The sequence below is a fragment of the Chiloscyllium punctatum genome, chromosome 6 (assembly GCF_047496795.1).
Source record: "Chiloscyllium punctatum isolate Juve2018m chromosome 6, sChiPun1.3, whole genome shotgun sequence".
NCBI lineage: Eukaryota > Metazoa > Chordata > Chondrichthyes > Orectolobiformes > Hemiscylliidae > Chiloscyllium > Chiloscyllium punctatum.
This window is the reverse complement of record NC_092744.1, coordinates 52,853,851-52,875,417: the sequence shown is the minus strand read 5'-3', so window position 1 is coordinate 52,875,417 and position 21,567 is coordinate 52,853,851. Positions and strand designations below refer to the sequence as shown.

General features: G+C 38.6%; 1 protein-coding gene across 1 annotated transcript in view; it reads right to left on the bottom strand.

Annotated features, from left to right (window-relative positions):
- LOC140478966 (transient receptor potential cation channel subfamily V member 6-like) overlaps nucleotides 1–21,567 on the bottom strand; it is a 124,587-nt gene that overhangs the window by 48,667 nt on the left and 54,353 nt on the right. The window contains exons 3-5 of the mRNA XM_072572673.1: nucleotides 12,264–12,386; nucleotides 6,523–6,663; nucleotides 359–457 (exon numbers count right to left, since the gene is read on the bottom strand). Of these exons, the coding sequence (XP_072428774.1) occupies nucleotides 359–457; nucleotides 6,523–6,663; nucleotides 12,264–12,386 (363 nt within the window). The remainder of the gene's footprint in view (nucleotides 1–358; nucleotides 458–6,522; nucleotides 6,664–12,263; nucleotides 12,387–21,567) is intronic.

Below are 21,567 nucleotides of genomic sequence, written 5' to 3'. Positions count from 1 at the left end.
CTGTGTAACTTAATGGGCCCTACGTTTTCCCTAATTATCCTTTTAACTTTAATGTACTTGTAAAATGGTTGAGGATTTTTCTTTACTTTATCTGCCATTATTCTTTTGTGGCCCTTCTTTGCTCTCCTAACTTCCATTTTAAGTTTCCCCTTGCACATTTTGTCCTTTAGGACTTCTGCTGTTTTGATCGATGGGTATTTGCCATAAGCCTTGCTTTTTCTCTGTTATTTTTGTTGTGTTAGGAAAGTTTGCAATTGCATTTAAGATAAGATGTTTACTGTAATATGCAGAAATAATGAATGAAATAAAATAGGAAAACAGCTTGAACAAGATAATGAAATGATAAAAAAAAACCTACCTTGTTTATCTTGTGCATTTAAAGGTGCCCCATGTGCCACAATCATTTTAACTATTTGTTCATTTCCTATGCAGGCTGCAAAGGATAAAACATATTCCCCTGACATATAAAAAGAAAAAAAAAACAAGTACTAGTTATCACAATTTTGAAGAAAGAATGGAAGCGATTTTTCAAAAACCTCCAGTTTTGCAGAAAAATACCATAGATTATTCTCCTTCAAGACTGCCCATTGTAGAATAAGAATGCAAAAATAACAAAAATATTGATACAAATCATAAACTGTATGGAATTTGTAGTTTCACACATGGATCTGTTAAATGTGGCATAAGATGAGATTATTACAATTAAACGCAAATTCAAAGACAGGTATGTGTGCGCAATTGAAGCTGTCTATTGCCATCAGTATTGTGGAATCCACCATTTCATTGCCCTAAAATGTACACACAGCAAGATATGACCGGTTCTGAAACCAGGTGAGTAGCCTGTTTTCTGTGTGTTCATATAAACAGCTTTTGTTTGTACTGCAAATGCATTCTTTATTCAATCCAAACTTAGAGGAATTGACAAAGGAATTGGTTATAGTGAACACAATACCAATATTCACCAAAAACTTGCTGTGTTGATCAGAAGGAGCTTCCACCAACTCAAGGTGCTTCTTATTCAATTATTAAAATATAACATTACAAATCCAAAACAAATTTGAACTAAAGGTGGTTGTGAATTGTGTAGCAATTGAATAGTTATATTGTAATAGTTTTCCGAACAGCTGACTTATTGGACATTGTAGAACATTTGCACCGTAGCATGTGATAATTGCTACAGTGATGCAAGCGTTTGATAGAGTAATCAGACTTTGAACGGTCTTTGATTTTATCTAAATATGAAATATTAATTAGAACTCTCATTTTTTAAGAGAATCCATACAGTGTGGAAACAGGCCCTTCAGCCCAACAAGTCCACACCAATTCTCCAAAGAGTAACCCATCCCCCATATTTACCCTGATTAATGCACCTAACCTAGGCATCCCTGAACACTATGGGCAATTGAGCATGGCCAATTCATCTAACCTGCACATCTTTGGATTGTGGGAGGAAACCGAAGCACCCAGAGGAAACTCATGCAGACACAGGGAGAATGTCTGTCTGGAATTGCACAGTCACCCAAGGGCGGAATCTAACCCAGGTCCCTGGCGCTATGAGGCAACAGTGCTAACCACTGAGCCACCATGCCTTATTGTATCCCGCCATCTGAATTTGATGAATCACTTTGCAAAAGGAATGGGACATCCAGACATTAATGTTCATTTAGGAAGTAATGATATAGTCAGCCAAGGTTGAAGTCCTGGTTTGTTTCAGGAGCTACGAAGGAAATTAACAAGCAGGATCTCAAATGCAGTAATCTCTACTTGCTAGTGAATGTAGAAGCAGAAGATGTGTGATTGAAAGCCAGACTTTTCTCAAGCAAAGGGAAGAAATAGGCATTCTTAACAATGCTTCCAGGAATGATAGAGATGGAAAAATAAAGAGGGGGTTTTGTTTTAAGTTACTGTTACATCACAGGAAAGGAATATTGTATTTGAGGGTTTAAAGACAGATTTGGAATTGAGAAACATTAGAAGCAACCTGCCACCTACAAACAGATCCCACCACTAGGGATATCTTTCCGTCCCCACCCCTATCAGCATTCTGGAGAAACCACTCTGCCCATGACTCCCTTGTCAGATCCATGCCTCCATGAACCCACCCCTAGCCCCTAGCACCTTCGTCTACCACCACAGTAATTGCAAAACCTGCGACTACACCTCCCCGCTCACCTCCATCCAAGGCCCCAAAGGATCTTTCCACATCCTACAGAAGTTTACCTGTACTTCACACATGATATCTACTGTATCCATTGTACCCGATGTGGTCTCTTCTACGCCAGGGAGACAGGATGCCAATTTGCAGATCGTTTCAGAAAACATCTCTGGGATACCCACACCAACACACCCCACTGTCCCATGGCTGAACTCTTTAAATCTCCCTCCCACTCCACCAAGGACATGCAGGTCCTGGGCCTCCTCCATTACCAAACCCTAACCATCCAATGCCTGGAAGAAGAACGCCTCATCTTCCACCTTGGGACCCTGCAACCATACGGAATTAATGTGCATTTCACTAGTTTCCTCATTTCCCCTCCCCCAACCTTATCCGAGTCCCAAGCCTCCAACTTGGCACTGCCCCCTTGATCAGTCCTACCTGTCCATCTTCCTTCCCACCTACCTGCTCCATCCTCCCCTCTGACCTATCACTTCCACCCCCACCTTCATCTACTTATCATATTCCCAGCTACCTTTCCCCCAGCCCCACCCTCCTCCCATTTATCTCTCATGCCCCTTGGCCCAAATGCCTCATTCCTGATAAATAGCTTACACCCGAAACGTTGACTCTCCTGCTCCCTAGATGCTCCCTGACCTGCTGTGCTTTTCCAGCACCAGAGTCTCAGCTCCTGTGGTCAAAGGATTGAGTAATAAAGGCAAGCATGCAAAACACCTTCTTAACTACCCTGTCTACATGTGACACAATTTTCAAAGGCCTCTGTACCTGAACCCTTGGGCTCTCTGTTCTACAACACTCAAAGGGCCCTACTATTAATTCCATAAGTCCAACCTTTATTTGCTTTACCAAAATACGATGCTTTATATTTATCCAAATTAAACTCTATCTGCCACTCCTCGGCCCAATGACCCAATTATTCAAGATCTCTTTGTAATCTTAGATAACCTTCTTCACTGTCCACTATTCCACCTATTCTGGTGTCATTCGCAATCTTACTAACCATGCCTCCTGTCTTCTCATCAAAATTGTTTATATAAATGCCAAACAAAAGTGGATCCAGCACTGATCCCTGTGGAACACTGCTGGTCATAGGCCTTCAGTCCAAAAAAAACCCGCCACCACCATCCTCTGTCTTGTATTGTCAAGCCAATTTTGTATCCAAATCGCAAGCTCATCCTGAATCTCATGTGATCTAACTTTACTAACTAGTCTATCGTGCAGAACCTTGTCAATGGCTTTACTGAAATCCATGTAAACAACACCTATGGTTCTGCCCTCATCAGTCGTCTTGGTTGCTTCCTCAAAAAATTCAAACAAGTTTGTGAGACACGATTTCCCTCACACAAAACCATGCTGACTATCCCTAGTCATTCTTTGCCACTCCAAATGCATATGAGTCCTATCTTTCAGAATCACCAACAACTTACCCACCACTGATGTCAGACTCACCAATCTATTGTTCCCAAACTTCTCCTTACAGCCTTTCTTAAATAAAGACAGAACATTAGCCATCCTCCAATCCCCAGGCACCTCACCTATAGTTATGAATGATATAAATACTTCTGCTAGGGGCCCCACAATTTCTTCCCTAACTTTCCACAAAGCCCTGGGATACAGTTAATCAGGTCCTGGAGATTTATCCACCTTTATATTTTCTAAGAACTCCGGCACTTCCTCTTCTGTAATGTGAGCTGTTTTCACAACATCAATAAACATTTGACGCATTCTCACAAATGTAAGGAGGACATTCAATGCTCAAGCGTCTTGGATAACTAAAGATATAGAGATGAAAATGAAACAGAAATAGGATGCTAATGGTAACCAGGAGAAAGTGTTGACTGGAGATGCTGGAGGTCAGGGTCGAAGAGTGTGGTGCTGGAAAAGCACAGCCAGTCAGGCAGCATCCGAGGAGCAGGAGAGTTGACGTTTCGAGCATAAGCTCTTCATCAGGTTGATGAAGAGCTTATGCTCAAAACGTCAACTCTCCTGCTCCTCAGATGCTGCCTGACTGGCTGCGCTTTTCCAGCACCACATTCTTGGACTGCTAATGGTAACTGTTGAGTTCATAATTTGGTAGTGAACAAAGCTAGATACAAAAATTACAAAGAACTGCAGAAGAACACAAGGGACAAAGACAGCATGGGAATAGATTAGCAGGGAAATATAAAATGGAACCCAAAAATCTTATATGAATACATAAATAGCAAAAAGGCAATCAAAGCAAGGGATAATTGATTATGAACCAAAAAAGGCCTTGCTGTAAAAGTAGAGGCACTAATTCAGTTCTCTGCATGTTACAATAATGTAGAAGAGGATGCTATTGATGTCACATTAAAGGAGGAAAAAGATAAATTAACTTTAAGAGGCCGTGGAAACACAGAAACCTGGGGATGCATGTGCGTTTACTTTAAAAGTGGTGGGACAAGCTGAAGAAGCATCCAGAATCCTTGGTTTTATAAACAGAGCATGGAATGCAAAAACAAAAGTTATGCCTAACCCTTGTAAAATATATGTTGGATGCATTCATAGAGTGAAGAAGGAAAAATTATTGTTAACCAAAGAGAAAAAAAAGGTAATTAGTAAATGAACCAGAGGGGAGATAGAATATTTTATGCAACAAGTTGTCTTAGGTTGTAAAATACAGTCTGTGGAGTTGAGGGAAGTAGATCAAATAATATATTTCAAAAATAAATCAGCTAACATTAAAAAGGAAAAAAAAAGATTCAAGCTTGTGAAGAACGAGTCGGGAATTGTGATTAATTGTATAGCTGTTTCAAAGATCAGGCACAGGCTTGATAGACCCAATGATCCTGTTCTGCCCCATTTCATTCCAAGATTGTTAGGTTCAAAATAAAGACTCCACTAATGGTTTCATTGGAATTCCATGATTTGTTGGTCACACTGCCAATTAAACAACCTGTTTTTGTTTCCATTTGAATGTACCTAACTCCATCCAAAATTGATTGGAAAAGGTTATTGGGAACATGGGTGACAAAACAGGATATCAAAAGAACTGCTACAAGACTTAAAGGAAACTTCCTTTACAAATCTGTAAAAAAAGAAAGTGAATTTCATGGTTAAAGCAGGAACACATCGAATTTATAGAAGATCACATTTTATAGTTAAGGTAATCCTAGAGTAATATTTCACATCAAACCAGTCAATGTGATAAGTAAATATGAATTAAGGTTATTTAAATATGGATTTATAATCTTTTTTTAAATTACTCCTCAATAAACAGAATAAGTTAATTAAGTGTACACCTCTAATACACATTAAAAAAAGTATTTTACTCCTCAATAAATGCAATAGTATGACAATTTGTATAAATAAGAACATCAAGTTTATTCAAATCCAATCCGATGCTGTACTGAGAACATTATGACACTATACAGTTGAATTCCAATGGTCCTTCTCACTCTTGAATTTATTTTTCTAGTATATAATCTCCAAAATAGGGATAACAATAAGTATTTCCAATAAGACACTACAGCTAAGACACTGGTGCAGATTTCAACTGTGCCGCTAAGTCACCCACAATCATTATTTGGAACTAAATCACCTTCCTGCTGTTGCTGGTACAAAATCCTAGAACTTCCTTCCTTACAGCCTTAGAACACTACCCCACATAATCTACAAGTTCAAGTGGTTCACCACCACCTACTCAAAGATAGATAGGACTGAACAATTTATGAGCAAACATTTCAAAAACGATTGATTTCAAATCAGAAATCTTTACATCTCATTCATTATTTTAATCAAAGTCAATAGAAATAAAAATATAGAAAAATTGACGTCATCACTTCCACATTAAATTACACAAAGTCAAAATTAACGATGGAGGCAAATAATTTCCATGAAGAAAAGGTGATGGCCAATGCATGAACCAGGTGGGAAAGACAACTTTTTGTTCTTCCCCCTCACTCTCAGTTTTCTTTGCTGCTATCCTGAATGCAGTACCATGACATTACACTTTGTTATAAATACCTGCATTCCTTTAATCTCACACCGATGTGACAACTATTCAGTTCTGAAGTTGACCTGCTACAATCCATTTGTTTTCTGATCATGAGGGATAGAATAGGCAAGCTGAATCATGTTTTCATTTCCTCCATTTCTAGTAGGAATCAGTGCACATAAATTAATATCCTGTTGTTCTATTGCCTCCCTTAAACTGGGAATATTAAGATTAATCACGGCACCCACCATCACCACCATTGGTCAAATCAAATCAAATCTGAAACATTACCGCATCAATTAAGAGTGCTAATATACATAATCCAAAACAGCTAACTCATTTCCGAATACTGTTTTACTGTTAATACAGTTGAGAAATCTTACCGTACCATAATAACATCTGCAATCTTTTCCTGGAGTGAAAAAAGTTCCTACAGCACGAGAATGTTTGATATCTGCATTAAGAGCCAGCAGCTCCTTAATGAGGTCAATATTCTGATTCACCACCGCAATATGCAGAGCTGTTTCACCTGAAGGTAGATAATTTATTCCAGTTATTGCAAACTAAAGCTTGCCATATAGTAACAAGTGCAGAGTGTATTCTTCTAATGTTGAGAGGGCTAGAGATATACAACAGCACGGATGGACTGCTTATGCTGTATAAGGCTCAGGTCAGATTACATTTGGACTATTGTCAGCAGTTTTGGGCCCTGTATCTAAGGAAGGATGTGCTAGCATTGGAGGGGGCCCAGAGGGTGTTTACAAGAATGATCCCAGGTATGAAAGGCTTGTCATATGAGGAGTGGTTGAGGACTCTGGGTCTTTAGTCAATGGAGTTTAGAACGATGAAGGGAGATTTGACTGAAACTTACAGCACACTGAGAAGCCAGGATAGAGTGGATGTAGAGAAGATGTTTTCACTAGTATGAGAGGAAACACTGCTCATCTCAGGCTTAAATGGGCAACATCTTAATTCAATATTATACCTTCTTGTCCTGGACTCTTCCCACCAAGAGAAACAACCTTTCTGTATCTATCATGTCAAGTTCCCAAATAATGTTTTATGTTTCAAACATTGTTGATTGTAATTCAAACCCAGCTGATTCACCAATGTCCTTTGGAGAAGGAAATCTGCCTACCTTACCTGGTCTGGCCCACACATGACCTCAGCCCTATAAAATGTGGCTGATTCTTAACTGCCCCCAGACAATTTAATGGGCAGAGTTGGTGATGCCTGTATCCCACAAAATAATAGAAACCTGACCTTCTCCCATGGAGTATTATGTATAGTTCTGGTCGTCAATTATAGGAAGGATGTGGAAGCTTTGGAAAGAGTTCAGAGGAGATTTACTAGGGTGTTGCTTGGTATGGAGGGAAGGTCTTATGAGGAAAGGCTGAGGCACTTGAGGCTGTTTTAATTGGAGAGAAGAACTCTGAGGGGCAACTTAATTGAGACATAAAAGAAATCAGAGGATTAGATAGATTGGACAGCGAGAGCCTTTTTCCTCGGATGGTAATGGCTAGGACAAGGGGGCATGGCTTTAAATTGAGGGGTGATAGATATAGGACAGACGTCAGAGGTAGTTTCTTTACTCAGAGAGTAATCAGGGTGTGGAACGCCCTGCCTGCCAACTTTAAGGGAATTTAAAAAGTCATTAGATTAACATATGGATGAAATGTAATCGTGTATGCAAGATGGGCTTCAGATTGGTTTCACAGGTCGGCGTAACATCAAGGGCCAAAAGGCCTGTACTGCGCTGTCATGTTCTATGTTCTACGAGGTCGAACTTTGAGGGTCCACTTCCTAATCCTGACTGTCACTCCCACAACCATTTAATGGTTTCTGCCCCCTCCCCAGTCCTTACTGTCCTTTCCTGAAGTCAGATTCCTAAAGTTCAATATTCTGCCTCTCCTCCCTCGACTTTGAGACTGTTTACCTCTTTTAAGATGTGATTTTTTTTTAGACTTTCTTTTAACAAATTGCTTAACCCATTAATTCCTCTTCTGTCTTAGTGGATGACAGTTCTTGTATCGTTACCATAGCACTTCCTTCTCAAGCTTCAGTCCTGATGCAGGCTGCAAAAGTATAATGTGTGCATTTGTGTAACAGGTAAACTAGATGGCAATATCAATACGACGAGGACAGAAGGGACAGCCTCAGAGTGAAGGAATGACCCTTTAAAACTGAGGAGGAGGAGGGTGGTGGTGTATCATTGCTGCAGAGGGCTGCAGACGCTAATTCATTGAGTTGTGAGGCCACTGTGTACTATGTACGATTCCTGTAACCCTGCATTAAGAAGGATATTATTAAATTGGAAAAGGTGCAGAAGAGATTTGCAAGCATGTTATCAGAACTAGAAGGTTTGAATTACAAAGGAGAAACTGGATAGATTGGGACTGTTTTCACTGTAGCATTTAAGGTTGATTGGTGACCTTATAGAGGTTCATAAAATCATGAGGGGCATAGAAAAGGTGAACACCAGAAGTCTTTTCCCTTGAGTTGGAGAGTTCAAAACTAGAGGGCACAATTTTAAGGAGAAAGGAGAAAAATTTAAAAGAATGCTTTAAGGGGACCTGACATACAATTTTTTTCCCCACACATAGGGTGGTTCCTGTGTGGAATGAACTGCCAGAGGAAGTGGAGATGCAGGTACAATTACAACATTTAAAAGACATTTGGATAGTTACATGTATAGGAAAGGCTTAGAGGGATGTAGGCCACTAGTTTAGTTTGGGAAACATGGTTGGCATGGATGAGTTGGACCAAAGGGTCTGTTTCCGTACTGTATAACTTTATGACTTGATCCGTCATTTTCACTACACGAATTAATAATTTGCAAAAAAAAAAACAATTAAATAATGTGAATGCCTTTCTGCTATAGAAAGTTATTTGAGCTAATATTATGGGCTGAATTTTCAATGGCCTATGAATACAGGACTACAGATGGGTCAAAGGTGGAGAAGCCCAAAAAAGACAGAAAGACACCCTTTTGGACCAACTCCATGATATCTCCCTGCCTCCAAGATTTTATAAAGGAGTTTGAATAATGGGGGGAAATGCTTCGCATCCCCTAGACCAGTAACAAGTTGGACCCCCCGGTGCTTATTTGAGGACACTCTGTTAACTGCATATCCATTGGTACCTATCACATTTGCTCTTCTAAGAAGCACTGACACCCTCCCAGCAGCAGATCAGGTAGTATTAGAGGCAGAGACTTCATCCAATGTGAAAAACTTCAGTCTTAACATAACTTTTCTTTTCCTTTCTTGGCATGAAGGTATCTCTGGCAATGCCAGCAATCATGCCTATCCTAATCACCTTTGAATTAATTGCCTTGCAAAACCATTTCAGAGGACGGTTAAGATTCATCCATATTGCTGTGTTTTTGGAACCTCATGTAGGCCAGACCGTGTTAGGACAGCTGTTTTGCTTGCTTAAATGATATCAATGAACCAGATGGACTTTACAATGATTGATGGCCAATATTAGCAAGACCAGCTTTTAATTCAGGATTTATTCATTGAATTTAAATTCCATCAGCTGCAGTGGTTGGATTTGAACCCGAGCATTAGTCTAAGCCCATTACTCGTCTAGTGACATTACTATGATGTCACCTCCTCCCATTTGTAACTGTCTGCAATACTGTAGTAGATTATCCCCCTCATGTCCAATCTCTTCCACTCTTCACCATTTCCCTCTTTTGTGATCAGCAAACAGTAATAGAGGTGCATTTGTACTCCCCTTCATAATTTAGCAACATCACGTCTGATGGTGGGGTTGGTAATCTTTCACTGTTGAATACCCTCTGACTGACCCTCCAGACTTTGTAGCATTCCCTACATCAATACTGGATAGGACTCCCAAAGGTCACTACGTAACTGATCATATCCTCCAAACATTTCTCTGTTGCTCACATTTCTCAGTTCCCTGACCTGTATTTCATCCTGAAGGAAGAATCAAAACCCAGGAATGACAATCCTACCCTATATCAACAAGCACTTCTGTGTATTCACTGTAACAAGAACTTTGAACTAGTAATGCAAAGTTGGAAGTCTTCATGGCACAGATTTAAAAACTTTTGAAAATGCACACACCAATTTGGTTTCAAAATATTAATGGTTTTAATTACTGATAACACATTATTCATAATTCAGATGTCAAAATAAATATATACAGCCCAATAAAATGTCTTGAAAAGTCCTTTATTTACTGAACATACAAATATCTTTAGAGAAACAACCAAAGAAATACAAATCTTATATTCAAGTTTGGCCTTAAGATGGGCTCTTATTTTACAGCAATTTTCTTGCTCATGAACAATTACTCTATCTAAGGTCATATCATCATGATATAATTTCTGAAAAAGCCTGGATGATAATATGATACTACACAGTGCATTTCTCTAGGGTTAAACTTAACTCCAACTGATTTGGAATTGGTTATTATTCACTCTTAGGGTCTTCATAAAATGAATTGAATAGAGCACCCAGTTCCTGATAGTACTAGTTACACAATATAAAGCTGCCCCAGTTGTAACTGAATTGGCAATGTCAGTCAGAAATGTCACAAGGATTATTGCGATTGGAATTTGAAATATCCTATACTCCCCTCATCTTCTATACTAGGGCACAAAGTTTAGGAAGTGTCACCGTCCTGATTGCTGGGCTATACCTAATCTTGGTGTTCTTGAAGTTTATGTAAGAAATCATTCACTTTCGTATTCCTAATAAAGTTATTTTAGTACAGAAAACTGTCTCAAAGTATTTCATGGTTTAGGACCCAAGCAAGACATGGAGGAAACTATAGGAGATGACTGAGGCAAATTTGAAGGAGTAGACTTTAAGGAGCTTTGGAAGATGAAGATGAATGAAATCAAATAAAGGGATTTCAAACAGAGTGGTGGAGGGTCATGACACAGCTGACAAATCAGTAAGGGAAAAACATGGTCGATCAGGAATAGATGAACAATGAATAAATGGAAGGATACAGGATATATGCAGGGAGGTTCAAAGCCATGGAGGGATTTGGAGATGAAGATTTTGAAATCAGTACACATAGTGATGGGGAACTTGTTTAAGCTGGGAATGATAGGGATGACAAATGATTAGGACATTATTTTGGATCGAGCAAAGATGGTAGTATTCCAGTTACATTGGAAACTATGGTGTGGTGGTGAGTGTTGGTTGTGGAAGTGGAGTTGGGAGGGCAATGAAGACGAGATTGGAGAAGTTAACATATCCAAATGAGTTAAATTACAATATCACTCTTTTGGATATGGAATTTGAAGCTTAACTGGAGATTAAACAGGACATCAAAGATTCCTGTTAGAGATTGAACAGTCACCCAGGAAAAAGGCAAGAATCAAATGCTAAGGTGACAAAGTTAAAAGGAGAAACAAGAGTGGATTGACGGGTAATGTCAATGACACAGAGATGAAGAAAACGAAATACACAGTCACAAACGAACTGACCATCATTTATAATTAGTATTCCATTGTCCTAATGCTGTAACCAAATATGGGATGTTGTGTTTGGCCCCCACAGCCACTTAATGTTTGTCAGACTATTAATTCAATTAAAGTGACTTTCCGGCCCGACTGGGAAGGAAGTCCTTTCTCCGGCAACCGTTGACCATTTAACTCACCAGCACCACCTGGAGTGATTCAGACTTCAAGGTACATCCAGAGTTTTGGTGGAACCTCTGAGGAAAGCAAGTTGGGTGAAGGGCTGGGATGGATAGGGCAAAGAGTGGAGGACGCAAAATGGGATAATATGACCTATTACAAAAGAACAGGAAGTCAGAGTGATTGACAAAGACAGAGGAAGAGGGAAGAAAGTGACCTTTGTTTGTAAAAGTAACATTTTCCTCCTAGACCATTATCACTAAAACTTCATACAGAATCTGATGCTGTGCACATTTGGCTTCTCCCCCTTGACAACATTGATACAATATGGTCACTGTTACTTTTCTGCACCATATAGTAGATGAGTATACACTGACTAAGCTGAACTTCTAATAAGGAAAAGTATTTGAAGTTAAATAAAACCACAGTGTCCATTTTACAAATGACTTTCTGATAGATGGGTATATCTTGTTCTGATATTTTAATCAAAGATTACAGCCACTTACCCTTGTACATCTCGCAGTCAATTGGTTCATCAATTAAGAATGGAAAGGCATTGAGCAATATAATTGCAGCTTCCTTACTGTTATATAATGCTGCAACATGTAACACAGTTTCTCCAACAGCACCTATAATATAACAAGGTAAGATTTAAAAGCATAGATATACATCCATCACAGTGTAAAACAGGAAAGATAACTAGCACAGTTTTTGGAAAAGTATGATTTTGCTTTCCTATTGCCTGAATAAAACTATTTATTCCTGTTAGTCCCATCTACTGTAAGTACTAGGAACAATAACAAATTTACAAGGCTCCTCCATTATATAGGAACATATAAAATTGTTAAGAAAATTTGTGTCATCGGTCTGTTCCTAGTGTTGTATCATGTTTGCATGGGCATGGATAATGGGGTGTTTAAATCACTAAAGCTTACAATACAGAAGGAGGGCATTCAATTCATTGTACCTGTGCTCATTTTTAATGACAATGATTGAAAACAAATATCAATGTCTTGCTCTCTCACCATAGCTTGGAATCTTCCTCTACTTCAATCGTGTAAATACTTTAGAAGTTACAATAATTGCCACTTTAATCACTCAAATTATATTGCCCTTGACTATGGAGTTATTTATGTGCTTTCACATTTTCAGGGAATAGTGCACCTAAACTTTTAGGTCTGTCTGGCCATCCATAAAATGATGGGGAGATGCTGGTGTTGGACTGGGGTTGACAAAGTTAAAAATCACAGAACATCAGTTATGGTCCAACAGGTTTATTTAGAAGTATTGGCTTTCAGAGCGCTGTTCCTAGCTCCTTCAGCTCCTTGATGAAACAGCAGCAGTCTGAAAGCTAGTACTTTCAAATAAACCTGTTGGACTACAACTTGGTGTTGTGTGACTTTTAACTTCATACATACAATGTCATTCTATTCAGCCAAATTTCCATTTCATGTTTTTGCCTCCCACAAAATATATGACAACATTTTATGTATATAAAGCACTGTGATTCCATTCCACTAATCCACTTAATGCCAAATCCTCCACCTTTGTGTTGTCAGCAAACGTCAAGATTGCCATCTTCACATCCAAGTTTATTTTCAACTTCAACTATGAGCAACAGCCACTTAACTCCAAATCTATCTTGCTTATCTTTCAACCAGTTTTCTATTTATTCCATTATATTTCATCCAATAACATACACCTATATTTTATAACAAGTTTATAAGCCACCTACTTATTCTGAAACTCCATTCACACTAGATGTTTCATTTGATTTGCTAATCTGTCACTTCCTCAAAATGCTCCAATGTTGTGATACATTAACTGTAAAAATCAATGCAAAATCAGATTTTTTAACATTCACAAATAGACTTTCACCTTGTCCTATCCTCTTCCATCTCTTTACATTTTATCTGCTTATAAGAGTTCTATTGTCTTTAGATGACCTGCTTTATCGGTTTGTCTTTCTCCTATTTTCTTTCAAACTTTCCAACTTTCTTCTTCCCTTCCCCATGTTTGATATATTCCAAAAATTATTTGATATTTTAAATTCTGTTTAGTTTTAATCAATTCATCCATGGACTTCTAAATCTTGATGCAATCTCCTTTCACCTTCTAGAGACATATTAAAAAAATACCTGCTGCTTATTTGTCAGTTTGCTAAGGTTTTTCTCGAGTTAATTTGGGAGATTTGTTTGTTTCTGTCACAGGACCATATACTTCTCCATTTCAACAATGTTTTCTTTCAATTTTCATTAGCCTTTTCTAGCCTTGCATCAAGCCTCTTTAATTCTTGCCCTTTCTTTCTCATTTTTTTTCAATACTATATTTCAGGAAATAAATTACATTGCTTGTTGGACTAGAGTTATACTGATCTGTGAAGAAGTCATGGGTGCATTTACAATAAACACTTTCCTCACTGTAGCTGTTCCTTTTTTGTTTGGCTAGTTAAGTTCACATGTAAGAAATACAGGGCAATAATATACATGTCAATTGCCTGCAAATTCACCCTTCAGTGGAAATTAAACAATATCGTGAAGTGTACTTGCCAGCATAGCAAAAGTTGCAGATTTTCCCTTTTAATTTCTCATCTTCATCCACATGGACAATGAACAAACATCCAAATTCTGAGCAATAGCAGCCCACGTGAGCCAGCTCCTCCATTCAATAAGATCATGGCTGACCTGATTGCTCCACACTTCCACCAATCACTGATGAACCTTTATCTCATTGCCTGTCAGGAATCTACCCAGCTCTGCCTTAAAAATATTCAAAGAATCTGCTTCCATATCTTCTGAGGAACAGAGTTCCAAAGTTTCTCAACACTCAATGAGAAACACTTCTCAGCTGTCTTTAACAGGTGACTCTTTATTTTTAAATTGTGACATTTGTGTGGAAACATCCCAGAAACATAGGATGCAGAAACAGGAATAGGCCAATCAGCCCTTTGAACCTACTCCACTATTCAATATGATCATGGCTGATCATCCAACTCAGTGCCTTGTTCCCACTTTCTCCTCATACTCTTTGATCCCTCTAGCATGATGAACTACATCTAATCCCTTCTTCAATCATTTTCTGTGGCAGAGAATTCCACACACCTATCCACATCCAATTTGTCAAGACTCCTCAGGATCCTATTTGCTTCAATTAAGTTGCTTTTGTTGTTCTGAACTCCAGTGGATGCAAGCCTAGTACATCCAACCTTCCTTACAATAGCACACTCTTTCATGGTATTGGTCTAGTATACGTTCTCTGAATTGCATCCAATCCAGTGACATCCTCACTTACAAAATAGATGAACACTAACAGTCCTCCAGATGTGGTTTCATTGACATCCTGAGTGACTGAAGCATAATCTCCTTCCTTTTGTATTCGAACCCCCTTGCAATAAACAATAACATTCTATTAGCTTTCCAAATAACTTATCTGTATTCATTAGCAGCTTCCTTATATCAAATACATAAATTATTTTCCTATTCATCCTTTTGTCAGCAGCACATTTTGCAACTATCACTTTGGTTCCTTACTTTTTGTCATTTACATAAATGATTTGGATGCGAGCATAAGAGGTACAATTAGTAAGTTTGAAGATGACACCAAAATTGGAGGTGTAGTGGACAGCGAAGAGGGTTACCTCAGATTACAACAGGATCTGTAACAGATGGGCCAATGGGCTAAGAAGTGGCAGATGGAGTTTAATTCAGATAAATGCAAGGTGCTGCATTTTGGGAAAGCAAATCTTAGCAGGACTTATACACTTAATGGAAAGGTCCTAGGGTGTGTTGCTGAACAGAGACCTTGGTGTGCAGGTTCATAGCTCCTTGAAAGTGGAGTCACAGGTAGATAGGATAGTGAAAAAAGCATTTGTTATGCTTTCCTTTATTGGTCAGAGTATTGAGTACAGGAGTTGGGAGGTCATGTTGCGGCTGTACAGGACATTGGTTAGGCCACTGTTGGAATATTGCGTGCAATTCTGGTCTCCTCCCTATCAGAAAGATGTTGTGAAACTTGAAAGGGTTCAGAAAAGATTCACAAGGATGTTGCCAGGTTTGGAGAATCTGAGCTACAGGGAGAGGCTGAACAGGCTGGGGCTGTTTTCGAGCATCGGAGGCTGAGGGGTGACCTTATAATGGTTTACAAAATTATGAGGGGCATGGATAGGATAAATAGACAAAGTCTTTTCCCTGGGGTCAGGGAGTCCAGAATGAGAGGGCATAGATTTAGGGTGAGAGGGGAAAGATATAAAAGAGACCTAAGGGGCAACCTTTTCATGCAGAGGGTGGTACTTGTATGGAATGAGCTGCCAGATGATGTGGTGCAGGCTGGTACAATTGCAACATTTAAGAGGCATTTGGATGGGTATATGAATAGGAAGGGTTTGGAGGGATATGGGCCGGGTGCTGGCAGGTGGGACTAGGTTGGGTTGGGATACCTGGTCAGCATGGACGGGTTGGACCGAAGGGTCTGTTTCCATGCTGTACATCTCTATGACTCTATGAGTCTATATAAATTGTAAATCATTGAAGCCCCAGCACTGACCCATGACATAGCACTCATTAGATCTTGCCAACTAGAAAATGGCCTATGTATGCCTATTCTGTTTCCTTTAACTACCCACTGTTCCATCCTTGTGAATAGATTACCCCTTACATTTGGGGCTTTTACTTTTCTTGATGTGGCACTTTATCAAATGCCTTCTGGAAATCTAAGTACAGAACATCCAGCAGTTTCCCTTCATTCACAGTGTATTACTTCTACAAAGACCTCCAATAAGTTGGTAAAATAGGATTTCCCTTCTGCTGAACAACATGCCTGCTGACCTTGAAGTTTTTTTTATGTGTCCTGCTTTAACCTATTATGAATAGCTTCTAACATCTTCACTATAGTAGATATTAAGCTAACTGTCCTGTTACTACCTGCTTTTTACTCTCATCATTTTTGAATAAAGGAATTGCATCTGTGATTTTCCAGTCCAATGCAACCTACCTATGGAATCTATGGAACATCAGAAAATAGAAAGCTCTACATAAGCTACTAGCTATGTTGATTAAGATCTTCAGATAAAGTCCATCAGGGCCAGGGCCTTATCATTCCATACCTCCAACAATTTGCTCAGTACTTCATAATTGTAATTTTCTAGAGTCCTAGCTGATTTACAGAAATTTCTGGGATTTACTCAAATCATCTATAGTGATAACTTCATCGTGCAGACCATTGCAGAATATCTCTTCAATTCATCTGCTATCTCCTTATTTTTCAATATTAATTCCCCAGACTTACTTTATGTTGATCAACACTCACATTGTTAACACTTGTTCTTAATTAAGATCTATAGAAACTCTGACTATTTGCTTTTATATTTCCAGCTAGCTTTCTCTTCTACTCTCAAACATGCTGTTCTAGAAACTCTACAATGAATCATAGAACACTAGAATTTTAAAAGACAGAAGGAGGGCATTTGACCCATCATGTCTTTACCGGCTCCCGAGAAAGCTACCTAGCTTGTCCCATTCTCTAGCCCTATCTCACTTTCAAATATATATTCAGGTCTCTTTTGAAACTTCATTTGGAATTGCCTCCACTACTTTCCCTGGCAGTAGATTCCAAATACTAAATATACTTTGAGTAAAGAAGTTCCTCCTCATCTCATTCCTAGCTCAGTTGCTGGCAATCTTGTAATCGTGACCCCTAGTTACTGACATAGCCAGTGGAAGTAGAATATCCTTATTTATCTTGTTAAAATTATTCATAATTTTGAACACTTTAATAAGGTCACCTTTTAATCTTCTCTGCACCAATGATAATAACCCAAATTTCTCTCATCTTTACTTGTATCCAAAATCTCTCATTCCAGTAAATCTCCTTTGCCCTCTCTCCAGGGCTTTAATATTCTTCCTTGAACAAGGTGCCAAAAATTGAACACAATACTCCAAATGTGGCCTGACCAATGATTTGTAGAGGTGTACATCACTAGCTTGCTTTTATACTCTATGCCTCTACTTATAAACCCAAGGATCCTATAAGTCTTTTGATCTTTTCAAGTCTTACAATCTTTTCAACTTGCCTGGTCACTTAGAGAATCATGCACGTGAACCGAGGTCCCTCTGCTCCGGTACGCCCCTCAAATTTGTACCATTGAGTCCATATTATCTCTCCATATTTCTTTGACAAAAATGACTTACATTTCACTGCATTGGAATTCAGCTGCCAGGCATCTGCCCATTTGGCCAACTTGCCAATCTCCCTCTGAAGTCACTCAGGACCATTCACACAATTCACTATTCTCCATAGCCAAGTATTATCTGAGATTTGGAGATTCCTGTCAACATCCATTTCCAAATCATTTATATAAATGAGTGAAAGCAAGGGTCTCAACTCAGATCCCTTGGGAACATTAGATTCAACTAGTCTCCAATCTCAGAAATGCCCAACTCTACTTCCTGGGTTTTTTTAGCCAACTTCTAATTCATGTTGTCAAGGACCCATCAATCTCAATCATTTCTAATTTGCGAACCAGCCTGCTGTGTGGCACTGTGTCAAATGCTTTTGGCAAGTCCAAATATACAACATGCCCCAGCACTACCCTCATCCACTGCCTGTGTCACCTCAAAGAACTCAAATCAAATTTGTCAGACAATACCAACCTTTGACAAATTCATGTTGACTGTTTAGTATTAAGTTATTTTTCTCAAGGTGTATATTTATCTCATCCCACATTATGGCCTCCACCAGCTGTGAAGCTGACAGATCTGTAACTTCCTGTGTTATCCTTTGCCTCTTTCTTAAATAATGGCATCACATTTGCAATCCTCCAGTCCCCCAGGATTAATCCTGTGTTCAGAGAGACCTAGAAAATTTCTGTCAATGGCTCTGCAATTTACTCCCTTACCTATCTCAACAATCTAGGATGCATTGCATGCAGACCTGCCAGCTTCACAACATGGAGTGCTCAACACCTACATTTTCAACTAAGTCACTGTGGTCATTTTTAATTTGGTAAATCCAGAAGCAAAGTACTCATTTAGTAATGCTACCATACCCTTTGCTTCAAAGAGCAGCTTATCCTGCTTGTTTCTGAGGAAGGGTCACTCAACCAGAAATTTAACTCTGGTTTCTCTCCACAGATTCTGCAAGACATGCTGAGCTTTTCCAGCAATTTGTTTTTGTTCCTGCTTGTTCTTGATGGGTCCAACAGTATCATTCACTAATCTTTTACTATTAATATTATTATTCATACTTAAATGATTATTAGACAATCCAGAAATATTCTATGAGTTCCTTATCTAGACTATTTTTACCCATATGATTTTCTGTTCTTCTGAAAGAATAAAATAAAATATATTTGTGTATCTTTCTGACTCACCCCTATCAATTCTTCTTTTATACTCCATCCTACCATGTGGTTACTGTTAGGAGTCTGAAAATCACTCATGCAGGAGATTTCTTGCTTTTATCATTTCTCATCTTGACACAAAGTCCTTCAACATTTTGGTTTCCTAGATTTGGGTCATCCCTCTCTCTTGTGCTTATTTATTTAATTAACAGCAATCCTCCATCTTTACTTAGCTTTCTGTTCTTCCTAAATGTCATAAAACTTTCAATATTCCAGTGGTAATCTATATCATTCTGAAACCATATTTCTCGAATAGCTGTTACATCTTACTATTGGATCAGATCATAGCAACTTAAAGTATCAAATCCACGTTGCCCTTCCTGAGTAGACTGTGATTATATTCACTGGAATTTAGAAGAATGAGGGGGATCTTGTAGAAACATATAAAATTTTGAAGGGAATAGATAAATGTAGAGAGGATGCTTCCACTGGCAGCTGAAATTAGGACAAGAGGGTATAGCCTCAAAATTAGAGGGAGCAGTCTTAGGACTGAATTGAGAAGGAACTTCTTCATCCAGAGGGTTGTGAATCTGTGGAATTTCCTGCCCAGTGAAGTAGATGACGCTACTTCAGTAAAGGTTTTAAAGCTAAGATAGATATTCTTTTGAACAATGAAGGGATTAAGGGTTACAGTGAGAGAGAGGGTAAGTGGAACTGACGCCATGAAAAGATCAGCCATGATCTTCTTGAATGGTGTAGACGACTCGAAGGGCCAGATGGCCTACTCCTGCTCCTAGTTATTATGTTCTTATGTTCTATCTCTCCTGAAAATATTATGAATACTACAGCTATTAGATTTTTTCTTACATTATTATGATTGATTCTAGTGCTACAAATTTGTTTTGAAGCCTCTTATCATACAATTATTACACAACTATGCATCAGTACTCATATTCACATTTTTCTCACATTGTATGTTTCTTCAATTCCAATATTGTTACTGTTTAACTCTTTATAAACCATTTCCTTTTTTCTTTTTGCTTGAATAGGACTCCAACTAAATCTTCCCCTCTTATTTCACTAACTTGTTTTCTTTCCCTCTTGGGGCCAACTTTTTATCAGGGCATAAAACTGCATCTCAGTGCATAAATGGCTACATTTGGCTATATGTTTTGGAGGAAATCAGTCCTTCCTCCATATTTCTAGTCTGACACCATTTTTCTCTGGTCTCTTTTGCAGAAACCCATTCAGTGAAGAGGCCCCTTCAGTGAGGTTGTGTCACCCATTTTAGATATTTCCTCCCAAATATGCTTTTCACCTGATGGCATGAGATTTTGGAAGGCTATTAAAAACATGCCAGATTTACATAAAGTAAACATAAAGTCTATTGTGGAGTCTTGAATATTCTGACATCCAAGTGTTTGCATATTTCAAATGTCATTGTTAGGTGATGTATCGTAATGTAAATGAATTTTTATTGTAACGGTCATCATAGAAATCTGGCCTTTAAAGATAAGTTGCTCCTTACATTGATCAGCCTTGTGTATGTTTTCTGTGCATTACAATGTTTTTTCAATGGAGAAGGCATTACAATGCAATGAAGAATGTTACAAAGTGGCCTGTTAACCTTTGCTATCCTCTTTTCTGTTATGATGTAAACATCTCTGGTTGATTATTTTAAAAATGGCTTTTGACACTTAAAACATGCACCATCGAAACAGGCTCAGTTTCCCTTAAACAGTTGATTGATAGATATTCTGCTTTAAATTCAAGTTAGCACCTCATGGCCTTGTCTTGCTGAAAATAAGTCCATCATTTGGACAGCTGTAGCCATTACTAATGCTTGGCTGAGTGTCAAGGGTTTATTTAGCTTTCAGCAAAGTAGTTATCTCATTCCTTTGAGAATAAATGACCATTTCAAGATATTGTGATAACAGAGTGTCCCTTTGTTATGGATTTGGTTTGTTCCAACCTAATAGTGTTTCAAGTATTAGGTTTTTCACATGGAAGAATAATTTCTCTTTCTCTCAGCATCAGTCGTATGGAGTCTTCCATAGATGAAATGAGGTTTATTTTCCTCTAAGGAATTTGTAGCATTTTTCATTGATATTGCATGAAATGTGTATATTGTGCAATATTGGGTGACTGGCTATGGAGGATATATGGGGGAACGATAGTCAGAAAGGGTGACATGGATGATCTCAGGAGGCATGAGATGTAGGTAAGTTTGAAGAATGTGAAGAAGGTGGTATAGGGATACCTTGCTAGAGAACAAGTCTTTTAACGGTCTTGTCTCTATGTCTGCAATCCTCAGTCGCTCCAGCAGATCTTGCAAAATGGACTGCAAAGCCAACACCAGTGAGAAAAAGCAAAAACTGTGTGTAAAGTCACATACATGTTGATGCGTGTTTTTAAACCTGTAAACGTACACATTGGGTTTTTTTTCCCTGTCCCAGAAGAAGATTTGGCCTTAG